Below are 27,065 nucleotides of genomic sequence, written 5' to 3'. Positions count from 1 at the left end.
GAAAATGTTATCCATTAAGTATGAGATGAAAATATATGTCTAGTAGCTTCAGAGCGTAGAGCAGGGTTAAGGCTGGGGAGGAAGGAGGCCTGGCCCCCTTGTTTGTGTGAAGGCTGAACATCCATTCCTGCCCCTGAGCAGCTGCAGGCCTCACCTTTAGGGGCTCTGAGCTTGCCTTTGGGTGGGGGTAGGTGCATGGCGACGGCGGGGTGTACAGGCAGTAAACCGTTGTTTTATTTTCTTTTTAAATAAACTTTGTTTTTTATAATAGTTTTAGATTTACAGAAAAATTGTGAAGATAGTACAGTGAGTTCCCATCTACCCCACATGCAGATTCCCCCATTATTAGCATCTCCTTGGTTTTTACCTAATTTCTTCCTGTTTTTGCAGGATCCCATCCACGTTACGTGTCCCCTCAGGCTCCTCTCGGCTGTGAGGGTTTCTCAGATTTTTCTTGTTCTTGATGGCCTTGACCGTGCTGAGGAGTGCTGGTCAGATATTTTGTAGAATGTCACTCTTTGGGGATTTGTCTGATGTTTTTCTCATGTTTAGACTGAAATTTTGGGTGTTTGGGAGGTAAAGTACCATTTTAACCACGTATTCAGGGTATAATATTGACATCATTGATAACTATTGATATTGACCTTAATCTCCTAGCTGAGGGAGTATTCATCAGGTTTCTCTACCCCGCCTCCGCTCCATGCTGTAGAAAGTAAAGGAAGTCACTGTGCAAAGCCCACACTTAGGGAGTAAGGCATTCTGCTCCACCTCCTTGGAGTAGAATATCTACATACATTTTTTAGAATTCTTGTGCACAGGAGATACCATTCTTTTTTATCCTCACCATAGTTTCTTCAGGCTCTCCAAACATCTACACTGGGATTGTGTTTAGACTCTGCCTTTTGGGGAACGTGAGCTCAATTCCTCCACCCTAGTTCTGTCCAGAGTATCCCACGTGTGCTGATGTCTGGCACACACTTTCATCATTAGAAAGGAAAGGCATGAAATGCATATCCAGCCTGAGATGACCTGTGACTAAAACTCATTCACACAGGGGTATCAACAGGTACAAAGCACTAATATGAATTCCTTTCCAATTTGGGAAATGGAGAGGAAGATCGAGTATGAGAGGAATGTGGAAAAGCACTGGACTAGGATAGTCAAACAATAATAGTGAGTTATTTCTTTTGCGGTGGGTCCCAGGTCTGATTGTTTTACAGTGTTTTTCTCACTTAGTCCTCATACCAAACTTATGAGATAGGTGTGATGATTTCCTTCATCTTTGCAGGTGAGAGACTGGAGGGGGTGTTAAGCTAGAGGGGGTACATAACCTACGCGAGGTCACGTAACTAGAAAGTGACGGAATAGGATTCTGTGCAGACTCCTAGCTGCCTACCCAGTATTCGTTCTGGTTTTCCTGAGTCAGTGGAACCCTACGTTACTGCCTGTGGCCGTGCAGCCACCTATGAGACTGCTTCACCCGGCCTGCTGATGAGTGGCAAGTAAAGGCTGTTGACTGGGGTTTCTAGGAAAATTCTTTAAAGGGGACTCGATGGCATGGAATATCCTTTTGCCCTTATCACCGTCTCCCTCCTACCAGGAGCAAGGGTGTGTAGCTCACAGCAGCCATCCTGGGCCATGAGGTTATCTGAAGGATGGAAGCCACGTGCTGAGGATGGTGGAGCCGAAAAATGGGTGGAATCTCAGTTCCCAATGGTAATAGAGTCATCGTGTGAGCTTTTGATTTCCTGCCTCCTCCTTTCTTTGAGAGAAAATAAACTCTGTCTTAGTAAAGCCACTGTTATCTTAGGTCTTTATAACTAGCAGCTGAATGCAATTCCCAACTGATAAAAATTCTGACTTGATCTTGTTTTCCTCTCCTTACCACTAGGCTATTTTTGTTAACATGAGGCTACCTTAGGATACCAAGGTACTTGTTGCTATTTTGTACTTTACTATTATGTGACCTTGGACAAATAACTTAGAGGCCCCTCCTTTTTTGCATCTTTTGAATGGGAATTATTCATTCTCTAACTACTCTACAAGTTTACTATGGGAAACATGCTTATAAACGTCAAGTTCTCATGTGTGTTGTGCATTTCTTGAAGAGGGTCATGGTCATCCTTGGGCATGTTTAAGGGTATTGAAAAGAAAACCTGTAGAATCTGAAAACGGTTTCCTGATTTTGTTGTTTGGCCAAGTGCCAGGTGTGAATACTTCTCAGGGAACAGATAGGTGCTGTGGTGGGAGGTGATTTTGTCCCTCCTCTGATGCATACAAGCAGATTCACAGTGACACCACTGATGAGTCTATAACACGTGCCAGGGCTGCTGCTTAAGATTCAGAGTTTGTTTCCGATACAGCTGCCTTCAGTGTACCGGCACGTTGTTTTCTGAAGATATATTAATCAAGGAATCGCTATACTGGAAGAAAGCTACATGCTTTTCCTCTGAAAGCCGGCCAAGAACAAGGGGCACAGAAGAAAACGTTTGCACAACGTGTGGAGAATTCATTTTTCTGGCAATAAATATTGCCATTTCCAAAGAGTCCTTTGAAACTAGTACAGAGATGTTCACAAAAAACTGGGGCCACCCATGTACATGATCCTTTCTTGTCTTGTCACCACTCCCCCCCCCTTGCTTCTTTATTTCCTCACAAGGACTCCCCCTCAATACACACTAGCTCCGTGTAGATAACAAGCTATCTGGAGATTATAAGGTAGATTTGTGTTACTCAGTTGAGGTATAACTCTTGCCAGTGGAAGGTGTGGTTTGTAAGTGAAATTCATGTGGAATAAGGAGTGGTATTTAGAGTTTTAAAATGTGCAGACTTGTATTTGAATATCACTCTAAATTAGATGCTTAATAATGCAAAATGCCTAGTATCACAAACATTTTATCTTTTATGCTGCTCTATTTCTGTTTCTCCTTTCTTCTTGAGGTATTCAACTTTAAAACATGGTGTGGGATTTCTCACATTTTTGTACCAATGAGACCTTGAAACAGTGCTTCTTAAACTTTAATATGCCTACACATCACCTGGAGATCTTGCAAAGATGCAGATCTTGATTCAGTAGGTTTGGGGGTGGAGCCTGAGACGTTGCATTTCTAACAAGTTCCAGGTGATGCTGCTGCTACTGGTCCCTGGACCACACTTTGAGTTACAAGGTCTTCAATCACCTACCTCTACCTCAGTGCCGGGGTTCTTGTTGCTGGCTGGACATCAGAATTAACTGCGGAATTTTTAAAAAGATGCATACTTATAACCCCACCCTCAGATTTTCCTGATTAATTACTTTTGGAATAGTTGCTGAAGAGCTGGATTTGGGGAGTTCTGTGTGAGGTGAGACTCACTGGATTAGTGTCCTATTAAAAAATGTGATGTTCTGTGGTTTCAGTGTGCTTTCTTGTAATTAGAACTGTAGTGTTTCTCCATTGTAAGTAATTTATGTTGTGATGCCTTTTAGTAAAAGAGAATAAATAAATGGAATCCACCATGCATTTTATACATGGATTTTTTTCAGTCCCTCTATTATCCATAGCCTAAGAAGACTCCACAAAACAATGATGTAAGGACCTATCATTGAAGTAACTGGAAAGCAATGTATGTGGTAGTTATGTTTTTTCAGTTGAAAGAAAGAGGCCTGTTCTGCTCACCTCAGCTGATGGGAGGCTTATTATAAGGATACACCAGTGATTTGGAAGACACAGGAAGTAGCCCCGGAAGTCATTTGGAAATAAGAGTAGCTCTAGGAAACTGATGGCAAATAGTTACCCTGGAGAACCTTTCTTTGTAAGTTGGGAAGACTGTTATTCCTTATGTTACTGACACCACCATTTTGGTGACTCAGTTTACCGATGATTGGCTCTGTCTTATTTTTCTTATAGTCAGCCTCCCCAAGAAAGAGGCTCTTACATAGGTTGGCCAGCCCCTGCCTGCACTGAGTGCCCCTTTGGGGTACGGTTCGCCTGCTGGTTGCTCTCAGAGGCTAATGACAACATGTAGATAGCTACCTTTTCAGACCCATCCCTGGTCCCTGCTCCCGGAGGAGGATGGTAGGGTCTTGTGGTACCCACCTGGCCACCTGCAAAGGAGAGTTTGAGAATCACCTGCAGCTGCTTCTGTCAGATGGGACTTTGGGCCTGGGGGTTGTTCTGAGGTTTCTTAGAATGGAGGGAAGGTAAAATTGGCCGATTCCACGCCTGACACTCTTTCAGTAATGAGTTTCACGTAGGAAGATTTATATTGTCCATTGTTATAGCCTTATAACACAGACGGGTGCCTGGCACGTATACCAGTAATTGGCTCTCTGTCAAATAGAATAGAATTTTTTTTTATGATGCAATGTTGTCTTTATTGTTCGTTTGATTACGTTTTATTCTAACCCGAATCCTTGTGTAGGCAGCAATGGAGAGTGAATTTCTACCCTGCCCGTGGCTCACCGAAACAATATGCTCTGACAGCAGGAACTTTCTCGTTGCCTATTTAGCAATGATGAGCATTAGACGTTTGCATTTGGTGTTATCAGTACGGCTGGCGCCAGGCTTTGGGCGGAGGGGCAGCAAACGGATGTCAGGTCCAGCGCTCGGAGTCCTGCCTAACCGCCTGCCTCCAGGGTCGCTTCGCCCGGCGGTGGCTGCCCTGGGAGGCGGGCGGCCCCTCGGCGCCCACGAGCGCTGCCCTCTTGGGTCCCCGTCGCTTCGGCTCTGAAAGGTCAAGTGTGGATTTGGACAGTTGGCCGAGGAAAGGAGGCTACTTTTCAGGTAAAGAGGGAGACACTGGCAAGATGGGAGTCGCCGTTACTTGCAGCAGCTGCTGCCTCTTAGAAAGCTGCAAGCCCCACGTCTGTGCAGGATGGGAGGGGGTGGATGTTAAGGATTGTTTCCAAGGAAGGATGGAGCGGGCTGAGGTTTACAGAATCCTTGAAGAATGTAATTTGGTACTGATCACCTCATAGGTTTCCAATGATTGTTTAATAAAGGTGGTGAAGAATTAGGGGTTTTAATCCCAATATTCTTTCATTCTTTGCTCTTTTCATTGAAAACTAGATTTCTTACTCTTGTAGTAGGTTTTTTTTAAGTATGAACTTTTTAGCATGTCTGAACAAAACAGTTTATTGATCAGCCACCAGTGTAGTGCTTAACGTGTGCCAGGAACACATGTAATCCTCCAACAACACAAAGTCAGGTTGTTTTTAAGATAAGAACAATGAGGCAAAGAGAAGTAGAGCTGGGATTTGAACCCCTGAAGTCTTTTTCTCCTTTAATCTTTAATTTACATTTAGTAAAGTTGACTTCTTTTGGGTACGTGGTTCTGTGAGCTTTTTCTTTTATAAATTTATTTATTTATTTATTTTATTGGCCGTGTTGGGTCTTTTTTTGCTGTGTGTGGGCTTTCTTTAGTTGCAGTGAGTGGGGGCTACTCTTCGTTGTGGTGCGTGGGCTCCGCATTGCTGTGGCTTCTCTTGTTGTGGAGCACGGGCTCTAGGTGCATGGGCTTCAGTAGTTGCAGCACATGGGCTCAATAGTTGTGGCTCACAGGCTCTAAAGTGCAGGCTCAATAGTTGTGGTGCACGGGCTTAGTTGCTCCGCGGCATGTGGGATCTTCCTGGAGCAGAGATCGAGCCCTGTCCCCTGCATTGGCAGGCGGATTCTTAACCACTGCGCCACCTAGGAAGCCCTCTGTGAGCTTTAATACACATATAGATTCATGTAACCACCTTCATGGTCATCTCGAAATTCCTGTGCTGCCCCTTGTAGTCAAATCTTCCCTACATCCTTTAACCCCTGATCTGTTCTATGTCTTTGTAGTTTTGCCTTTTCCAGAATATAATATGAATGGAGTCATTTCACCCAGCACACTGTTGTTAATTGATTAATGCTGTTACCTATGTCAATACTTTGTTCTCTTTTGCTGCTGAGTAGTATTCCATTGTATGAATGTACCACAGTTTATCCATTTACCTGATGAAGGACATTTAGGTAATTTTCAGTTTTTGGTGTTTACGAATAAGCTGCTGTAAACATAAACACAGGTTTTTGCATAAACACAAGTTTTTATTTCTCTAGTTTAAGTACTTACATATTGGTTTGATGGGCCATATGTAAGTGTATGCTTAGTTTTATAAGAAACTGCCAAACTTTTCCAGAGTGGTGCTGTACCACTTTGCATTATCATCAGCAGTGGATGAGAGTTCTGGTTGCTCCACGTCCTCATCAGCAGTTGGTATTATCAGGTTTTTCTCATTTGCTTTTGTTTCTGTTTTACCCTTTCTGATAGGCATGTGGTGATATCTTGTGGTGGCTTTAATGTGCGTTTCCTTAATGGATAATGATGTTGAGCATCCTTTCATGTGGTTAATTGCTATCCATGATGTCATCTTTGGTGAAGAATGTTCAAATCTTGGCACATTTTAAAATCGTGTTGCTTGTTTTCATATTATGGAATTTTAAAGCATTCTTTATGTATTTTGCATTCAGATTTTTTGTTGGATATGAGATGTGAAAATATTTCTCCTAGTCTGCAGTTTATTTTTTCATTCTCTTAACAGTGTCTTTAGCTCTTTGAACATATTGGAGATAGCTGCTTTAAAGTCTTTGTCTACAGCAAAAACTGGCACAACAGTGTAAAGCAATTATATTCCAATAAAGAGCTTAAAAAAATAAAGTAAAATAAAATAAACAGAAAGTAAAAAAAAATAAAGTGTTTGTTTAGTAACTCCAATGTCTGGGCTTCCACAGGAACTGTTTATATTGATTGCTTTTTCTTTTTTTTCTTTGCATGGGCCATTACTTTCTTGTTTCATTGTGTGCCTCATAATTTTTGGTTGAAAACTGGACATTTTGAATATTACAATGTAGCAACTCTGTAATCAGAGTCTTCTTCCTCCCCAGGGTTTGTTATTGCTACTAATTATGATTGTTGTTGCTTGTCTAGTGATTTTTCTAAACTAATTTTGTAAAGTGTGTAATTTCTGTGTGGTGTGTGGCACTGAAGCCTCAGTTTTGTTAGCTTAGTGGTCAGTGAGTGATTGGAGAGAGTTTTTCTTAAATGCCTAGAACCAAAAAAATGAAAAACAAAAAAACTCCCAGTCTTTGCAGGGGGGTGCTCTGTGTATCACAGGGCACCTTCACCACTCAGCCAAGCAGTGTACAGCTCACCTTAGCCTTCACTTTCTGCTTGTGCAGTGCCGGTAGGTCAGACAGAGATGAGAGTTTAGGGCCCTCTCAGATCCTTTCTGAGCGTGCACTGGGAATGCATGTGGACTTCTAGATTCCCAGGAATATGTGGGAGCTTTTCACAACCCTTTTTCCCCCAAAGCATCTCATTCTCCAGCCTTTCCTCCCAACTTCTTTGATTAGTCTCTTGTTTGCCACAACTATTATCCATTGCCTCATGCAGCAGCAACAGATATATTTATTTGCCCGTAAATGATTTCAATAAGCTTTCTCAAGCTAGCCACTTTTTAGCTCTTGGAGAGTTTTGTGTTAGGCAAGATAAAGGCAAGCCTTTTGTGCTGGTCTTCCAGGGTACCACCAGAAGTCAGAGCAAATTATTACAATTCTTTGTGAATGAGGTCTTTTCTGCTCCCTCTGACACTGGTACTGGTACCAGGAAGGCAGGGTATTATGTTCAAGGCTTCCACTGAGCTGGAGAGTGGGAGATGCGACCAGGGTAAGTTAAAATGCCACAAAGCTCGCTCCTCAAGCCAGAACCTAGCTTGTTTTTCTTGATTGTGTTTCACTGTCCTTAAGTGCATCAAGTGGTTGCTGCAAGCTTTTGGTTAGTTTTCAAAATTCAAAAAAAGGTTGATTCTGCCAGTTTCTGACAGTTTTTAATTGCTTTTATGGAGGACAGAATTTTGAAGTTCTTTACTCTGCCATTGTCACTGATGTCACTGGAGCGTGGATTAAAAAAGAAACTGATTAAGAATGTCAGTCTTTTTATGAACAGATTGGCCCAAGTGTTCCCAATGAAAATACTAAAAGAGAAGGTATGGATAGTCTTACTCATTTCTGAAGTGTTTGCACATCCTGCAGTAGCATTATCAGGGTATTTGAGGAGCCCCACTCTTCCGGTTACAGTGCTGGGGTCAAGACCCTTCATTTTAAACCCTGAATAGGCAGTTAGCTTTTCTCAATTCCAGGCCACAGACAGCCCCTAACTTGTCTGTTGCTTTTTAAAACCTGATTTCCAAGGGATATCTGCCTAGGGAACCTATATTCCTCTTTGTTTTTAAAAGAATGACTCAGAGGAGGTAACTTTATTGCACTCTTCTGATATAAATCAGTCATGTGTTAGCACTGGGGAGTAGAATTGAGGAGGGTGTGGAGTGTGTCACTTTATATACTTCTGTATTGAGTTTCCTGCAATGAATTTTAATTTGGAAATTAGAAGAAAGGAAAATAAATTTCAAATACCATGTGAAATAATTGCCGGCTGGTCTAGTATATTTGTTGCTCATTTTGCGGTATTTTGTTAAAACCTGCTTTGCCTTAAGATGAGTTCCTGCAGTGATCGTAGCAAATGCTGTCCTGTTGATAAAAGAAATGATTGATAAGCGCTGGAGAAAATGGTAGTAGGAAGGAAGTATATAATTGCATTTCCTGGGAAGATCATTTTCCAAACACTGGCTAATTTATCATTCGTTCACCTATTCCATCTTATGTCATTCACTTGTTTTTGTGAAAGCCATAATCACTTGAAAAGCAAATCCTCATTTATAACCACACTCTCGAAAGCTGTTTAACATAATCAGAACCTACCCTTAGAGTTCTCTGCTGTGTTTTTTGCTGTGTTTCATCTCCAAGTTGTGACCCAACAGAACCTGTTCTAAAGCAATAGATTCAGGAGACCTGCAGGGTAATGCTCAACTTGCCACCAGCCAGCTGTATGTCCTTGATTTAATCTTTCTAGGTCTCAGATTCCTCATTGACGATATGAAGGATTTAGACCAGGGATCTGGAAACCATAGCCCTGTGGACCAAATCCGGCTCACTGCCTGTTTTTGTAAATAAAGTTTTATTGGAACACAGCCATGCTTATTCTTTTATATATTGTCTGTGGCTGCTTTTGTGCTGTATCTGCAGAGTTGAGTAGTTGCAACAGAGTCTGTGGCTTGTGAGCCTCAAATATTTACTGTTTATCCCTTAACAGAAAAAATTTGCGACTCCAGACTATCAACTTTTCTTTCAAGTTAAACATTCTTTGTTTCAGTTTTCGGATACTAGGGCCAACTATTGCTTTTTTCTCATCAGATTGCTTCTTAGCAGATCACCAGGAAAATTCAGCTGGAGGAGGGGAAATACAAATCCTATGTTGTTATTTGTTAGACACCTATAGCCATCATACATCTGGCTATTTTGTGAATGCTGTGGTTACAAACAACCTCCAAAGCTCAGTATCTTATGACAGGTATATTCAGCCTCACTTGTCTTCTTCATTCTGGGATCCTGGCTGGAGGAGCAATTCCTAACTGAGAAAAGAAGCAATGGGCAAACCATATGCCAGCTTGTAAAACTTCTGCTCAGAAGTGGCATATATTACTTCTACTCACATTTCTTTGGCCAGCTGGGTGTCAGCGGTGCAGGGAGGTATAATCCTTCTGTGGGAGGCCCTGCAAATCACCTGGTACCTCGAGTGGGTAGCTCATCCTTCTGCAGGGAGAGCTGTGAAACACTGGGAACAATGCCATCTACCACAGCCTCCTTAAAGATTTGCTAGTGTGAGCAGACCGAAACTAATGGCAGAAACTTGGTTTCAGAATTCTTTGTGTGTTACGTTTTTCATGAACTCTCTGCAACTAACAAGTAACTAGAAATTGGTCCATTGAGCTTTTGGAATGTATTCTAATAAATGCTCATTATAAGAATGTAATATCTGTTTGGATTTCTTTTTTATGGACTCTTGATGTCTTATAATTCTCACCCCTAAGCTATCTCTCCAGGGTTCCATATCTCACTGAATGACACAACTCTGCCCAAGCCAGAAACCTGGGTGAAGTTCTTAACTTCCTCCCTCCCCATGATTACTTATATCTACCCAGTCAGTTACCAGAATCTATTGACTACATCCCTTACCTAGCCCTTGACTCAGCCCTCTTTCCTCCATCCTCATTGCTACCATCCTGGGCCAGGCATCTGTCACTGTCGCGGCAGCCTGAAAACCAACTAGCCTTTCTCCCTCCTGACTTGCTTCTCTGTAATCCATTCTCTACACAAGCACCAAAGTGATTTTTCTAAAATACAAACTGATCGTGTTATTCCTCTACATTAAAACCTTTCAATGTCTTACTTTACCCTTCCCATAAAGCTCAAATTTCTTAGCATGGCCTTGAACCTTTTTTTCCTTTTTTTTTTTTTTTTCTGGGAATTCCCAGGTCAAGTCCTGTTAGCTTACGTTCATGACTGGAAGAATATAATCTTTCTTCTGGAAAGATTTTTCTAGAGCATATTTCATGAAGTCCCATAGTATTTGGTAGATGTTTTTCACTTGTGGAGACTCAAAACACTTGATAAAAAGTTCTGTGCAAAGCTGACTTTGTGCAGTATTGAGTAATGTCCCACAGCAGGATGGTCCTGTCCTCATGCTAGTGGATTGCTCCTTCTTGGGCGGGCTTGGCTAAGCCAGATGGGCTCCAAAGAAAGGTCTGTTGACAGTGGTTTTGTTTTACTGCCAATAAGATCTGCTTTTAGAAGTTTAAAATGTGCCCATTTTGGAACTAGTCATTTATTGACCCTCTTTAAGTGAGCTAACATAATTTTCCTTATGATACCAACTCAGCAGCTTCTGGACAAAAAAAAAAAAAACGTGAAACAAATGCATTTTTAAAAAATACTGTCTCCTCTAGGCCTTTCAAGTTAGCTCTCTGTTTCAGAAATAAAAATAGCTTCATTGAACTCGTAGGGGGATAGGAGAAATCCAAATACTTGCCTTTGAAGATGCTCTAGTGATTTTAATTTTTCAGGCCAAAAATTCATTGACACAAAATTTCTTTGATCAACCGACTGCTGTCCTTTCTTTTTATCTAGCCTAGTTATATGGAATTTTTAATAGAAGAAATCAAAAGCCTCAACTCTGAAGCTTTGCAGCTGTTGTAACCACACCTTTCTGTTATCGTAAGCTAATTTTAAAAAGCAAGCTTAATTAAAGAACAAAAAAGGCAAGGTTAAAAAAAACAGGTATACTGAGCACACCTTTAAGCAAGAGGAGACCATGTTAAGGGTGATACTGATGAGCACCGTGGGTACTTGGGGATTTGAACTTTATGTTCGATATTTCTGTAACTTTTTTTTTAATAAGCAGATTTGGGAAAAAACTTTTTTTTTTAAGTTTTTTTTTTTTTTTTTTTTGATGAAGAGTTACTTGGTTTCCTTCTTAGGGAGGGAGCAATCTTATCAGGGTTAGAACAGGCTACTTTGTGATTACTTACATCTTTCTAGAGGTTCCACAAATATAGAAATTGTTGAACATCTTGAAATTTCATGAAAAAATGTGTTTGTGCATGAGTGCTTTTTGGGGTGTGGGGTTAGAGTAATGTGGGAAAGGGGGTCCATAATTCAAACAGATTCTTCTGATTTTATTTCTCTAGTCCTGCCCTCTCTGAGCTTCTTACTGCCTACTCAGCATCTCTACTTGTATATCTAATAGACGTCTCAAATCTAACATGTATGTATTAGTTTCCCATTGCTGCTGTAACAAATTACAAGTTTAGTGGCTTCAAACAGCATGAATATATTGTCGTACAGTTCTGGAGGTCAGAAGTCTGAAATCAGTTTCACTGGTCTAAAATCAAAGTGTTGGTAGGGCTGCATTTTATCTCTAGGTCTAGGGGAGAATTATGTTTGCCTTTTTTTAAAAAAAATTATTTATTTATATTGGCTGTGTTAGGTCTTTATTGCAGTGCACAGGCTTCTCATTGTGGTGGCTCTCTTGTTGCGGAGCATGGGCTCTAGGCGTGTGGACTTCAGTAGTTGGAGCATGTGGGCTCACTGGTTGCAGCACAGGGGCTCTAGAGCACAGCCTTGATAGTTGTGACTCATGGGCTTTGTTGCTCCGTGACATGTGGGATCCTCCTGGACCAGGGATTGAACCCATGTCCCCTGCATTGGGAGGTGAATTCTTAACCACTGTGCCACCAGGGAAGTCCCGTGTTTGCCTTTCTAAACTTCTGTAGGCCAGCTGCACTCTCTGGCTTGTGGCACCTTGCTCCAACCGCAAAGCCAGCAGCATAGCACCTTTGTTCCTTTCTTTCTTCTGCTTCCATCCTTCCTCATAGTCTCATAAACATCTCTGACTCTGACTCTCCTGCATTCCTCTTTAAAAAGATTTGTGATTAGTCAAGGAAGGGAGGGAATACGGGGATATGTGTATAAAAACAGATGATTGAACCTGGTGTACCCCCCCCAAAAAAAAAAAAGATTTGTGATTATATTAGGCCCACCTAGATAATCCAGGATAATCTCCACATCTCAAAATACTTCACTTAATCGTATGTGCAGAGTTGCTTTTACCAAGTAATGTAACATATCCACAGGTCTGCGGATTAGACAGGGACATCCTTGGGGGCCATTCTTCAGCCTGTCACTGCATTTGATAGCCCAGCAAGCTGTTCCTCCCCCAGCCTTCCTCCATGTAATAGTATGGTCATTCTCAGACCAGTAACCTAGCAGTCATTCTTGATTTCTCTTTTCAGATCTTTGCCTTTCCCATCCTCCTATCCCAGTTACCACCCTCACTCCCACCACCTACATCTGGTCCATTGAATCACATCCAAATCCAATAAAAACGTTATCTCAGTCCTACTACCCAACTGTGTCTAGACTCTGTCCACTTCTCACTAATTTCCACGAAAATCAGGATGCCTTTAGCATTTTGGAGCCTTAGGCCCTGATCCTATCCTGTTCTTTTTACTCCTGGGTGCTAATTATCATAGCTAGTTATGGTACAAGGCAGTGTGGGCTAGGTGTCATAAGAGTGGCACAGAGAGCCACAGGACTAGACCTCGGTTACTTTATTCCAACCGCATGGAGAAGGGAAGTGAGGGCTTACACGCTGTGAAGAGATTTGGGGTTGGTTGAGGATAATTATCCTGGAAAGCAATTAGAATTTCCGCATTAACGATTTCAATATTTTTTTTATTCTTATAACAGTGAACATTTCCTCTTAATTATTGATTGTAAGGAATAAAGTTAATCTAATCTCTGGTTATCTTGAATGACTTCTTCCCTTCTGCTCCTTTTTTTTTCCTTTTTTTAAAATTTAATTTAATTTAATGTTATTTTTTATTATTTTTTGGGGGGGTACACCAAGTTCAATCATCTGTTTTTATTTATTTATTTATTTTATTATTATTATTTTTTTAATTTTTTATTTATTATTTTTTTTTGGGGGGGTACACCAAGTTCAATCATCTGTTTTTATACACATATCCCCGTATTCCCTCCCTCCCTCGACTCCCCCTCCACCATCCCTCAAGTCCCCCCCATCCTCCCCCTCCCAGTCCTCTAAGGCATCGTCCATCCTCGAGTTGAACACCCTTTGTTATACAACAACTTCCCACTGGCTATCTATTTTACAGTTGGTAGTATATATATGTCTGTGCTACTCTCTCGCTTCGTCTCAGCTTCCCCTTAAAGAAGGAACATGTTTAGCAAAATTCTCAGGCAACTGATTTCTAGTATGTAAATAAACTGTACACAGTCGAATTTGGTGCAGAGAATAATTATAGCTTCAGAATGAAGCCAAGCATCTAAAAAGATAAAATACCCATTGTTGAAATACTATAAAAATATAACTTCCACGTTTTATTATTCTGAATCCTTTTTCTATAATAATCCTACATGTTGGGGGTGACTTCACAATTTAGTGAAATAAAGAAAAAAATGGATGATTACTTGAAATAATCTATTTGTTATATGAATAGGACTTCTGGAAGTAACTATATTTCATCACTTTTAGGGAAAAAAAATTCTGGTTGGATTTTCAGCAGCCTTAGTGTATAGCTTTCTTTGTTAAATGTGACCTTAGCAAATCCAACCCTAATTAAAATTCCTCAAGACAAGAAAATGAAAAATTGGAGCATGTGAAAGCAGACATTCCAAGGAATAAAGCTGGAAATTAAAATAGATTTTTAAGGCAGAAAGGCTGTTGAGCCCCCCTCCAAAATAAGGCATAAAGATGTTCCTATTAATTTTCTCCTCATTTGGTCAGTGGTGGTATGGACTAAATTTATTACCAGTAATTGTGACATTCTAGTTTTGTGAACACAAACGTTTATTGATTCTTTTGTCCTCTAGTAATGTGTTACTAGGTGCTATACTCATATATTGGATTAAGCTTTATATTTTGTGTTTTAGCAATGGAAACAGAAAATGTTTGTGGTTAGTTTGAGCTTTTTTTCTTGAAATACAATCACAAGAATTATTTAGAAGATTTTTAGAAAGCCCTAAATACACCACAGGCTAGTTGTTTTCTGTTTAAGCAGGAAAAAAAACTTCCCTGCTCATTTTTTTTTTAAATTAGCTTTATTGAGATATAATTCACATACCATATACATCACCCCATTCCCTGTTAGTTTTTAAAACCATCTCCTAGGGTCCTTTCAGTGTGTTTTTCAGATATTCACTGCCTCCTTTTCTAATCAAGGAGGTGTGATTGGGTTGAGTGTACAAGAGAAGGGTATTCCAGGTGTAGAGGACAAATTAAATAAGACCTTGAGGTGGAAATAGGAGGAAGGAATGAGAAGGATATGGCTCTGGGTAGGAAGGGAGAAAGCAAATAGGAAGTGAGGTAGGTAGCTTAGTGATGAAGTATAAAGTAGAAGGTAAAAAACTTGGGCTTGTACTTTTCTTCACCTTGGTTCACGGGACCTTATCATGAGAGTGTTGTGGGTAGGGAACAGGGAAGACAAGAAAGAGCCTGCAGCCTCATGGAATCGAACTTTCCTCACTGATGTTGGGGTGCCGTGGTCCTCTGGTGTCTTGCTTGTTTGCTTACTGGTGTTGATATCCCATTCTGTCTGCTTCTTGTTTAATTCTGCTACCATCCAGCTTACCCTGTCTACCATCCTAGCTCCCTCATGGCCTCTGCAAACTCCCACGAGCGGTGGTGTGGGATCTTCTGTTCTTCTACCCTTTCATTCCCCCGCTCTCAGCCCTCAGTGCTTGCCATCTCACTGAGAATGCGATTCAGGGTCCTTACTGCGGCTTCCAGGGCGCTGCCTCCCCCCTGCTCTCAATTCCCAGCCCTGTCTGCCTCCACTCAGCAGTGACCTCTGTTCTAACTCACACACACACACACACAGCATCCTCCCACCTCAGAACCTTTGTATTTGCTGTTCTGTCTACCTGGAATGTTCTTTCCCAGGTATTTGGTTTGCTTCCCTCCTTCATGCGGGCCTCTGTAAATGTCACCTCCTTAGAGAAACTTCCCGACCACCCTACCTAAAGTGGAAACCCCCACCCTGATACCTCATCTGCTGTTTCTGTGTTATTTTCCTTTATCAGACTTTCTTGTACTTGACATTATAATGAACATTTACAGTTGGCCCTCGGTAACCAGAATTTTTGCATCCTGTGGGATTGTTTGAATCCACGAACGTGGAAGCCACAGATTTGGCACGTCAGCTTACGATGCCATTTTCTAAAAGGAACTTAAGCATCTGCAGATTTTGGTATCCATGGAGGTCCTGGAACAAACCCCAGTGGCTACTGAGGGGAGACTGTATTTTGCATTTATTGTCTCTCTCCCCCAGTGGGATGTAAATTCCTTGAAGGCAGGCTTGGTGTGTTGTATGTGCTGCAGTTCCTCAGTACCTAGAATGTGCCTGGAACATGGTGGGCACTTAATATTGTTGATTGCACGCTGATACCCTATAGGGCCAATGTTCAGACTTCCCATGAGAAGGGCTCTGTTGGGTTGTCCAGTGTTTAGTGCATCTATTGGATTCTAGGCCACCTGCCCAGCTACCCCCTAACTCATCTCCAGTAAGTCCAACCAGTAGTGGTCAGGACAGTGAGGTCATGTGGTCTTCTCTAGTTATCCCGTTCTTCCCACTTGAATGGCCTGGTCTCTCTAAAAGGTTTATGTTTCAACGCTTGGTTCATGAGAAAAATATTGTCGGATTCCCATGCTGTGGAACAGTTGCTTCCTGAGGGTCCGGAAGAATGGCAGGAAGCCGTGTTTTGGCTTTCTTGACCTTTCGGATGTCTGCTTGCTGTGTCGGTCTGGCGCATACGTTTGTGTGTTTTCTCTTCCTGTTTGCTCTTCTCCAGGTCTTGATTTTAGTCTGTCCTTCCTCCCCATTTTCCTTTCTTGCCCCTCCTTTCTCGCTCGTGTTCTTTTCTCTTGGCTGCCATTTTGCTTTGCCCTCTATATCTTTCCAGAGCTTGCTTAGCTTGAATTACTGTTTCTGAGAAACATTTCAGTTTACCTGCTTTGTGTACTCTTTGTTCCTTTGTGTGTTATAGTTGCAGAGAGGTAAAAAAAGAGAATAGGGCCAAAACATTCTTTCCTTCATCCTCTTATTTAACCAGTATTTGAAAACCTACTTTGTGTAAGACCTTGTGCCAGGTTCTGGGCTACCTCAGTAAACAAAAGGTCCTTAGTTGGGGAGACAAAAGAGATTGTGTATTTATTTCTCATTCATTCATTCATTCAGCAAATACTTATTGAAACTGGAATATAGTGGTTGGCAAAAACAAAAATCCTTCCTCTCATGGACCTCATTGCATTTCGGTAAGACAGACATACATTAATTAGACAATTACACAAATGAATGTCAAGTTACACCTGTGTTGAGTCTTATCAAGGAGAACACCGTGGTGCGAGACTGTCTATTGGGGGGATTTGTTCTTGTCAGGAGAGCTGGGAACAGCTTCTTTGAGGAAGTGAGAGAAAAGAGAGCAGGTCGGGCGAGACCAAATGAGGCCGAAGAGGCAGCCTGGGGTCAGATCCAGCAGGGCTCTATAGGTCCTGTTAAGGACTTTGGTCCTTATTCTTTGAGCAATGGGATACCTTTGAAATGCAGTAAACAGGGAAAAGGGGGAGAAAAGCATTTTTAAAATCTTTATTTTTAAAACACGAGTCTGAATTCTGTGGAGAGCAAATGCACTTGAGCATAGGTGTGAGTGATGGGAAGGACGTGGGAATGATGGTTGGGAGGCTCTAGTGGCAGCCTAGAGGAGAGGTGAGGTTCAGGGTTAGCAAGAACTTTAACTTTCCAAACCCACCCTCACTTCCTATTAAATGTATCTATTTATCCAAAGCATTGTTTTTGAAAGCTGACTTACCGTAAACGACACACAGGCAACAAAACCTAAATTCATTCAAATAAGAAATGGAGGATGATTGAAATAAAAAGGAGTGTGAGTAGAATTAGATCAGATAGTACAGGATAAAGCTGATGACTGCAATCGAGGATAAAACAGCTCTGAGCTGCTGGAAGCCCAGGCAGAAAAGGAAGTCGTGATTGTTTAACAAAAAGAAAGCATGCGAGTGAAGCAAGGAAAGTCATCTTTTCCTTATAAACATTTAAAGTACTTAATTATAGAAGTAACATTAACCTGGAAAGGTCCAGATTATTGAAACCCAAAATCTCAGCTCTTGGGATTATTGCATTAATCCATTTTTGGTGGTAGTCACATAGGTATTTCAAAAAGTAAAAGTTTCAGAAATATTCAGAGCTGAACTACATACATGGATTTCTTATTTGATGCCTTGTTACAGAGGGGAAGCATAAGGTAGTAGAGGAAGTAGAGGAATGTAGACCAGGTAAGACACTCATAATTCACCCCATGGGCACGAAGTGAACCCTTAAAGTACTTTCTTGAGGACATTCCCATTTGCCTTTACAGATACTTTCTTTGTTGCCTGCTTATGTCGCCATTTCATTTGTGTCTGTAAATACCTACTTATAGAAGGCATCCTTCCTGCCTTGCAAGAGGCCTAGTCAGGGACAGAGAATGCCATGCACAAAAGTGGCATTCGTTTATTTATGTTTTTTTGGCTGCCTCGGGTCTTAGTGGCGCCGCGCAGGCTCAGTAGTGGCGCCGCGCAGGCTCGGTTCCCCTGCGGCATGTGGGATGTGGGATCTTCCTTCCCCAGCCAGGGATCAAACCTGCATCCCCTGCATTGGAAGATGGATTCTTAACCACTGGACCACCAGGGAAGTCCCAAAAGTGGCATTCTTTCTTACTTCTCAGCTGTTCACATTCCAGCCAGTGAAACCTACTTCCAGAATCAAGAACCTCAAAACCAAAATCATTTCTAATTATTTTAATGAAGTCATCCAGAATTCCCAGCAACTCTCCTTGTGAGTTCTCTGCCCCTAGGGCTTATTCTCCATGCATTCCTTCCTAGCCTTGTACTTGGCCAGCAGCTTCAGCTACACTGCCTATTCCCCTGGTAAAATGTTAGGCCCAAAGGCGCAGGAGGATCCCAGGAGAGCCAGAGAAGGCAGTACAGCAGGGAACAAGAAGTCAGATAAGTCCAAATTGTTGGCACCCAAGACCTCAGCTCTTGAGATAACGGACATAATCCATTTTTGGTAGTAGGTCACATTGGTGTAGACTCCAGGAAAAGAATCACCACATCCTATTCCCCAGCTTGACAGTCCTATCTGGATCCATATACCATCAATGTGACATGACAGAGGCCCTCCAGAATCACCCTAAGGAAGAGAGAAAGGTCATAAGCACAGAGAAGGGCCAGGAAGAGGAGAGTGGTCATGAGGGGTGGAGGTTCCTTCGAATGGGTTGATGGAACCTGTGGAGCTATAAAACTCCAGAGGGGGCCGGACTTCCCACTGCCTTGAGGGAGACATGGAAATTTAGAATCACAGAATCTGAAATTGGTGGAGACCTTAGCTAAATACATCAGAAGTTTCAAAATACTCATCTGTGATTAAAAAGAAATATGATGAATTTTTCACTAAAGTTAAATTCATTCAGTTGAATGAACTGTCCTTACTTTTCTATTCTTAGGTTCTTGTTGCCTTTTTTAGTATTAAAATAATCCTTTCTTATATAAAATGGTGGTGATGGTAGTTGGTGGTATGTCTGTCTTGCTGGTTTTTTTGGTAACAGCTTTATTGAGATATAATTCACATACATACAATTCACCCATCTAAAGTTCAATTTTATTATATTCACAGTGTTAACCATCACCACAACCAATTTTTGTCACCTCCTAAAAAAAAAACCTGTACCCTTTAGCAGTCACCCTCATTTCCTCCCATTCCTTCCAGCCCTAGGCCAACCAGTTGTCTGCTTTCTGCCTCTGAGGATTTGCATATCATGGACATTTTGTATAAATGAAACCATATAATATATGACCTTTTATGTCTGACCTCTTTCACTTAGCGTACTCTTTTCAAGTTTCATCCATGTTATACCTATAGCATGTGTAAGTCTTCCATTCCTTTTTATGGCTGAATAATATTCCATTATGTTGACATACCACATTTTATCTTTCTAGTCATCAGTTGATGGACATTTGGGTTGCTTTCACTTTTTGGCTATTATGAATAATGCTGCAATGAATATTCATGTACATGTTTTTATATGGATATAGGTTTTCATTTCTCTTGGATGTTATGATCCAGGAATTCCATTCCTAAGTATATGGTAAGTCTATACTTAACCTTTTGAGGTTTTCCGAAGTGGCTACACCATTTTACATTCTCACTAGGTTGTATGAAGATTCTAATTTTTCCACATTCCTTGCCAACTCTTGTTATTATCTGTCTTGATTACAGCCATCCTTGTGGGTGTGAAGTTGTCTCACTGTTGTTTGATTTATAAATAATGAATATATAGATAGGGAATTTTGGCAGAGATATAGAAAAATGTGTGTATGTGAGAGAGAGGGGGAGGGAGGGAGGAAGTAAAACCCAAATGGTCATTCTGGAACTAAAAAATAAAATATCTGAAATAAAAATTTCACTAGAGGAACTTAACAGTAAAATGTACATGGCAGGAGAAAGAAGCAATGATTTTGAATATAGATTAATTTAAAGTATCCAACTTGAAAAACAGAAAAAGGTAAAAAAATATAGAGTAATCATGGACTTGTATGAAAATATCAAAAGTTGTAACTTATAAATTTCCTGTTTTAACCAGAAGAGGAAAAGAGAAATGAGTCAGAATAATAGTTGAAGAAATCATGAATGAAAATTTCCCAAGTTTTGATGAAAGGTAAAAAAATAGATTAAAAAAACAATTTAGTGAATCCCAAATAGGGCAAAGACAAAGAAAATCATATCTAGCACATGACATTCAAACTTCTAACAATCAAATATGAAGGAAAATATATTGGAAGCAGCCAGAGCAAAGCCACACATCACACCCAATGGAGGAAGACACAAATGATTGCTGGGTTTTCATCAGACAGTTATGAGCAGGAGACAATGGAATGACATCTTTTAAGTGTACAATGAAATGTTTCTTACTTGAAAAAATTAAAAAGTTGGCAATTCTATGTCAACCTCTTAATAGATATATAAAAACATATGAGACCCACACACCAGTGGTTAGTATTACTCTAGATCAATAGTTGAAGAGATTTAAATTAATAGATAAAGGTTAAGTGACTTATCTAGGTTAACACAAGAATTATTGTCAGAACACTTGTCTCCTGATTCCCAATTCACTGTTGTTTACAGAGGAGCAAACTGGGATCCAAATTAAGATCTCATGTTAAACTTTTAAAAAAATTTCAAGAGCAAATCCTAACCTGGCAAGTATCCTTTCTTTTCTCAAGATCACCAGCACAAATCATGCCTTCCTGAATGACCCATTCTGTTTCTGGCAATAGGTAACCCGTCGGGTTGTAGACTTTTTCGCAGTACTGGCGTTCAATGATGGGTATTTCTGCTTCCTGGAGGGTGGTAGGGAAATCAGAATCTGTAGAGATAAATAGGAATGAAAGGAAAAGCGACCTGGAGAGGTACGGGACAACATGCAGTCATGATATGCAACATCTCTGAGTGGGATCCGAAAGTAGAATAACAGTCACTTTACCATCATGTTGGCTAATGGAAGGGGGGGTGTTTTTTTTGGTACAGTTAATCTAAAAAAAAAAAACGGATAATTTGATATTCTATTTGGGGTTTTTCTAATGTGCCACTTGGGGGCATTCCTAATGTTCTAAATAAAGAGAAATTCTGATACGTTTTGATTAAGTAAAGATGTGAGTATTTGACAGTGTTCTAAAACTTTTTCCTTTCTCATTTTTCTGCTCCCAGATCATTTCCTGTCTTGTCTTTACTCCATCTTGGGAAAGCATTGGCACAACACTTTAAAAACAGATTAAAAAAGCACTAGCCTCTTTCCAAACTTTAAATCAGCTTTGTTAACCTCTGTTTCAGAAGGGTAATTGTGTGTTTAAATTGTTAGTATTAATAAATGAATAAATTAATTAATTAAATTGTTAATGTCTGTTCTTGCTGCTAGAGCTAGGATATAAGAGTAAATAAACATATAAATAAACAAAGATTTTATTTGAAGACTTTTTTTTTTTTGGCACACGGGCTTAGTTGCTCGGCGGCATGTGGGATCCTCCAGGAGCTGGGATCGAACCCATGACCTCTGCACTGGCAGGTGGATTCCCAACCACTGCGCCACCTAGGAAGCCCTTGAAGACTTTTAGATAGTGTCCATAGGTTGATCTGGTTTTGTTGAAAATATTTCCCATAGTAATGAAATGCCTAGAATATGAATATCCTGGAGTGGGTACAATAAGGTGTGATGTATAAAACAGTCCCTTTCTCTACCCATTCTCACCTTCCTCTTCCAGTTTTCCCCATCCAGTCACCCAGCAAGAGTCTGGAATTGTCAACTGCTTTTTGACATTGGACAAGCAAATGGGCAGGATGGAAGAACTGAAGGTCACTTTAGAGAACAGCCTCAACAAGGCAATGTCTGCAGTGATGTCGTCGTATTTGGGATGGATGACAATTTGGAACACATGGTGCTTCACACCTGTATTTGAATGGCCTATATCAATTGATCCCAGCCATACAGTGTATAAGAAAGGAATCCGGTGTCTAAGGGGAAGAGAAAGAGAATAAAAGTGGAGCATGCTTCTGTGCTGCAGCGGGGTCAGAACCAGCTGCCTACGTGTAGCACTAAGTTAGGCAAGAAAGGAGGGTCACAGACTTGGAAATAACCAGGCGGCTTCCAACTTGGCATAGGTTGGTTTGGTTAGTCTCCTTTTCTCCTTCCCTCCCTCCCTGATCACTCTTTTGCTGTCTGCTGTTTCTGTGGTCTCCTTTTATACGCTTATGGCCAGAGTTTTGTCCTGTATTTTTTCCCTGGTTCTCTTACTCACCTCTACTATCTCCATAGTTTCAGCCATCACCTATATGCTTAATAGTCATTGTTTTATTTTCACTTTTGATTTCTGAGCACTAGACCTTTATTTCTAAATAAAAAATTAAAGTAAAACATAACCACCAAAGTTCATGTGTCTGTCTGTCTATCTAAATACATGTAATTTAAAATGTCAAGTAGTTTGATCAGATTTACAAAATAAGTAAATAACAGAAATTCTCTGCCTACGGCCCTCAATTCGTGCTATCCAAAGGCAGTCACTTTCAACTCTTAGCTCTTTCTTTTAGCATTTTCCCTAGTGTTTTCAAGAAACCCTGTATATCGCCATTAATTTTTTTCTTTCCGTTTTAGAATATTGCATTCCTACTGTAGAAGGTGGGGGGTTGAACCACCATGTACTGCCAACCCCCTGCTTCCTTTTCACTTTCCTCCTAATCTAGTATAACTCTTTGTTAGATCAGCATTTAGTATGTATCTTCTTGTGACTATGAAACATTATTCACATCTTGGGTACTGTAATGAGATTTCTTGTAAAACTTTTGCTTCTCCTGGAGTTAATAATGTGGAATCACTTCTTTGTTCTTTTAGTTTTCTATGTACCTATCATTAGCTCATCATTTGTTCCCCAAACTGTCTGTCAGAAGTGTAAACCTCTCTATATATTGATATGTTAGACTTTCTCTCGATACTATCCTTTTTTTTTTTTTTAAGCCCTCTGTCCTCTAACTCCAGTCTTGATACTTTTCTTTATGATTCTCTAGAGGGTTTTTTTTCCGTGTCGTATTCTATTTTTTTCTGGATCCCATGTTTTCCTCCCTTTCTTTTGGTGAAGCACATTCTCCTCTGGCTTCCTGAGAAAATGTGCATGAGAGGGAATATTTTTGCTGCTTTGTGTAGTTGAAAATGTCTTATTTCTGTCCCACACTTGATTGATAGTTTGTAAACGTGAGCAGAATTGTGGCTTGGAATTCTCTCAGCATTTTGAAGTTATTACACTATTTTCTTTGAGCTTTGCGTTTGTTTTCAAAAAGTCCTGTCGTTTTGATTTCTGTATATATGTCATCTCTTGTGGCATAAGTTACCACAAAGCTTAGAGGCTTAGAACAGCGAACAAACAGTTCACCGCTCTGTGGGTCAGGAATCTGGGTGTCTCTGACCAAGCTGTACACAAGCAGGGCTGCAGTGTCATCTCAAGGCTCGACTCAAGAGGCTCTGTCCCATCTTCACTAGCTGTTGGCCGGAGACATAAGTTTCACGTGGACCTCTCTCTGCAGCTCCTCACCACCTGGTACCTTGCTTCTCTGAAAGATTGTGTTTGTGACCCACAATAGCTGAAGACAAAATTCCCTGACTGGTGTTGAGGAAGTGATTTTTGGTGAAAAGTAAAAAACGTTTCTAACATAGTGACTGTTTTCATCATTTTTTTTTTTCTACATCTATGCCCTGTCCCTAGTCCAGGATGACCTAGGTTTCCTTCTGCCTGTTCATCTTGGCACTTTCTTTAGTCTGTTGGTTCATTCATGGGCTCTTCCAGATATTTATTGAGAACCTCTCTGTCACAGCCACCAGCTAGAACTCACAGGTGTAGGCAGTGTGCTGCTGTCAGTATCCACCTGTCACTGATGAGGGAACCCCCACAGATGTGGGACGTGCCTAAGTGCAGGCTGACCTGCCAAGGCCAGTGCCCGGCAGCGGCAGCCTCGCCACCCATAACACGGCTTGAGTGTACAGGTCGTCCGCACACTAGAGAAAGAGGAGAGAGAGAAGGGTGGAGCTCTGGCGGTCCTGTTCTTCTGATCCCCGTCTTATCTCCAAACTCCCATCCGTTCCTAGCACCTGAGTCCTCCCTGGCCTCCACACTCCATCCTGTTCCAGTGCTAACCCCAGTAGTCTTGGGCTCAAGTGGAGACCACTCACCTGACTGCAGAGATTTCCTCTGAAAAGAAAAGGGTAGGCAAGACCCTAAAACAAATACACCATATCATTAATATATAACAACACATCTTATATCCAGATTCACTGAATAGAGAGGCTTTCTGTTTACTTAAGTTTCTCAGATTGGTGTTAAAGGCCAAACTTTTATAAATACCCATTAGTGGGAACCTTGATAATTACATCCTTACCTGACTTCTTCAGCAGCATAAATTCATGGCTGCCATCAGGAATATCAAGCATGTGAGGTTGTAAATACATTAATGCCTTCAGGTGATTTTGAGGTTTATAAGTTATTTACTTTTGTCATGTTTTCTTGAACTGAACTAGCATTTTGCAGTATTTGTGTATCTTTCTTTTTTGCTACCTGTTATCTCTTTGCTATTCTCAGCCTATCCGGCTTTTAAATCACCACGGGCCGGAAAAATAAATGAACAAGCTCGTTCCTGAAATCATGGAACTGCGTTTGTACTTCCAGTTCCCTCTGCCTGAGATGCTCTTTTTCTCAATCCTCTTAGCTAAATCAGTCATCTCCTTCAAGTCTTTCCTCAAACAGCTTTTTCTTAGTGAAACATGCCTTGACCACCCCATTTAAAATGACAATGCCTCTTGTCCCTGTACTTTAGCCGCCCCTTTCCGGCCACAGTTATTCCTTTCTAACCTGCCTTGTAATTTACATATTGGATATATCTGCCTTGACTACAAGCCCCCTGAGGGCAGGGATCTTCGTTTTACTGCTACATCCAAGAGCTTTGGACCGCTTGGGGCCTGGCACAGAGGGTCCCCTCAGGACTTCAGCAGGGCACACCACTCACAAGTCACATCCCGTGGGTGAAGTGTCCTATTACTCTATATGGTAACTTACTGAGCGGAAAAACCTCTGCCTCCTCCTCTCCACCCACCACCCCACCCCACCCCACCCCAACCTCAGGGGCTCACCCAGCAGAAGGGGCAGCAGGAAGACACAGCCCGCAGGGCCCATGTCTCTGTCCTCAGGGTCGGCACGTCCTGCTTTCTGGACTCAGGCTCCCGGGGGCCAGGCCAGCTGGGAGCAGCCGGGGAACAGGGGCGGGACCGGCTTCTCCTCCTAGGCGGACCCTCGGTTTCCTCCCCTCGTCTCCTTTGGTCCTCACCCTGGCCCGGCGCTGAAGAGACCAGGCTTGAGAAGCGCAGCTGCAGGCACCAGGGGGAGGAGCTGGGGCCCGAGGTGCCCCCTGCTGTCCAGGGAGAGCAGCGTGCCTGGGGCTTCTGCCTCCAGGGCGGAGGAGGGGAGGTGGGAAGGGGTGGGTACAGTAGCAGCCTGCCCCGGGCAGGTTGGAGGGCACGGAAAGGAACGGAACCCTGTCTCTAACAAGGAAACAGAAGATGGGCAGGAGTCTTCGAAAGCTAGCGATGAAAAAGAAGACATTAACCCAGTACCTGGCTATTTTTTTCTAAATTTTCTTGTCTTCATCTTATTTACAGTGTTAGCCACGGAATGTTCCGCAAGTCAGATTTTCTGGTAAATGTCTAAGACAGAGATTAGTGTGCACGAAGTTTCTTGGGGAGTGGTCCTAGAATCAACACCTCGAGGCGGGATGGAAGCAGGATTGGGCAGAGGGAGAGTTGATACAGTACATTTGCAACCGAGTCCTCAGCCAAGCTCCAGGTTGCTCTGGAGCTGGGGCGGCCCTTCAGAGATGCCCTGAGCTGAGACTAGAAGGCTGGGTCCTTGGACTTCTCAATGGCTGGGCGCAGGTTGCCTCCAGGGGAGGGGCCATTACCTTGGCTGCGGTGGCTCTGGTGGCAGTTCTTGAGATTGGACTTGGCTTTGAACTGTCAGCAGCCAACACTCCTGGTTGCTAGGAAAGTGAACGCTTCAGTCCTGAAGAGGGATCTGGGTCCTGCATCATAGCATCTGTTACAGAATTCTCTGCCTTTTGTGTTTTCCGTACCCATCGTTTGTAGGGTACTAGGTCTGTGGAGGCAGAATTCGGTGAAGTGTTAAAGCATGTTATTACTCTCTTGTAGCTTAAAATTTGGGGAAGTTTGAAAGAAACACATGAATAATTTTAAAAAATAAGACCAGAAAATATAGCTGTTTTGGTGTCATTCAGTCACAAGCGACAGAGACTCGCTTAAACTAGCTTAAACAGAGAGAGATTATTTTAAAGATATTGTTATGGGCTAAAACACGTCTCCCACCCCCCCAAGTTTGTGTGTTGCAGCCCTAACCCCCAGTACCTTAGAATGTGACCATGCTCAGAGATCGTGTCTCTAAAGAGGTCATTAAGGTAAAATGAGATCGTTAGGGGAGGCCTTCATCCAGTATACGGCTGATGTCCTTACGAGAAGAGGAAATCTGGATACAGATACATACAGAGATGGCCATCTACACGCCGAGGAAGCCTGGAACAGATCTTTCCATGACGTCTCTCTGCTGACGGCTTAATCTCAGACTTCTCACCTCTAGACCTGTGAGAAAACACATTTCTGTTGTTTGAGGCCCCCATCTGTGCTGCTTTGTTATGGCGGCCTTAGCAAAGTAATACGGGTATCTGAGGAACAGAAAGGAGATCAGAGTAGCAAGGACATCTGGAGCTACCCGAGGACAGACCGGAGACCGAGTGGGAGGCCGGAGCTGGCGGGGGCTCTGGAGCCACGAGGGCGCAAGAGCTCAGAGCAGCAGTCCGGGACCCTCACTCTGGTCTCCTGCCGTCAGGATGGCCCAGCCACTTTCCTTGTCTTTTCATTCTGTCCCACTGTAAACTACCCAAGGGTTCCCTTATTTTCAGTTCAAATTCCCAAGAATTTGAACAGATG

General features: G+C 41.9%; 2 protein-coding genes across 6 annotated transcripts in view; one reads left to right on the top strand and one right to left on the bottom strand.

Annotated features, from left to right (window-relative positions):
- Window positions 1-27,065, top strand: part of SH3D19 (SH3 domain containing 19) — a 159,266-nt gene that overhangs the window by 7,415 nt on the left and 124,786 nt on the right. The gene's annotated exons all lie outside the window — the stretch shown is intronic.
- Window positions 18,395-25,245, bottom strand: PRSS48 (serine protease 48). The gene is made up of 6 exons (XM_057726015.1): window positions 25,203-25,245; window positions 24,631-24,639; window positions 23,912-24,074; window positions 21,783-22,045; window positions 20,734-20,903; window positions 18,395-18,670 (listed from the first exon to the last, which is right to left on the bottom strand). The coding sequence occupies exons 1-6, from the start codon at window positions 25,243-25,245 to the stop codon at window positions 18,395-18,397; spliced, it is 924 nt and encodes a 307-aa protein (XP_057581998.1).

Source organism: Hippopotamus amphibius, chromosome 3 (assembly GCF_030028045.1).
Source record: "Hippopotamus amphibius kiboko isolate mHipAmp2 chromosome 3, mHipAmp2.hap2, whole genome shotgun sequence".
In the NCBI taxonomy this organism is placed as follows: Eukaryota; Metazoa; Chordata; class Mammalia; order Artiodactyla; family Hippopotamidae; genus Hippopotamus; species Hippopotamus amphibius.
This window is presented reverse-complemented; position numbering and strand designations above follow the sequence as displayed.

Excerpts from the sequence above, each read along its gene's own strand:
- PRSS48 (XM_057726015.1), bottom strand. The coding sequence starts at position 25,245 with ATGGGCCCTGCGGGCTGTGTCTTCCTGCTGCCCCTTCTGCTGG. Across the intron at positions 22,046-23,911 it reads GCAGCACACTGCCTACACCT|ACACCGGATTCCTTTCTTAT; the intron begins GTGAGTTCTAGC and ends TCTTCCCCTTAG. Across the intron at positions 18,671-20,733 it reads AAAGAAAGGATACTTGCCAG|GGTGATTCTGGAGGGCCTCT; the intron begins GTTAGGATTTGC and ends TCTCTTCCTTAG.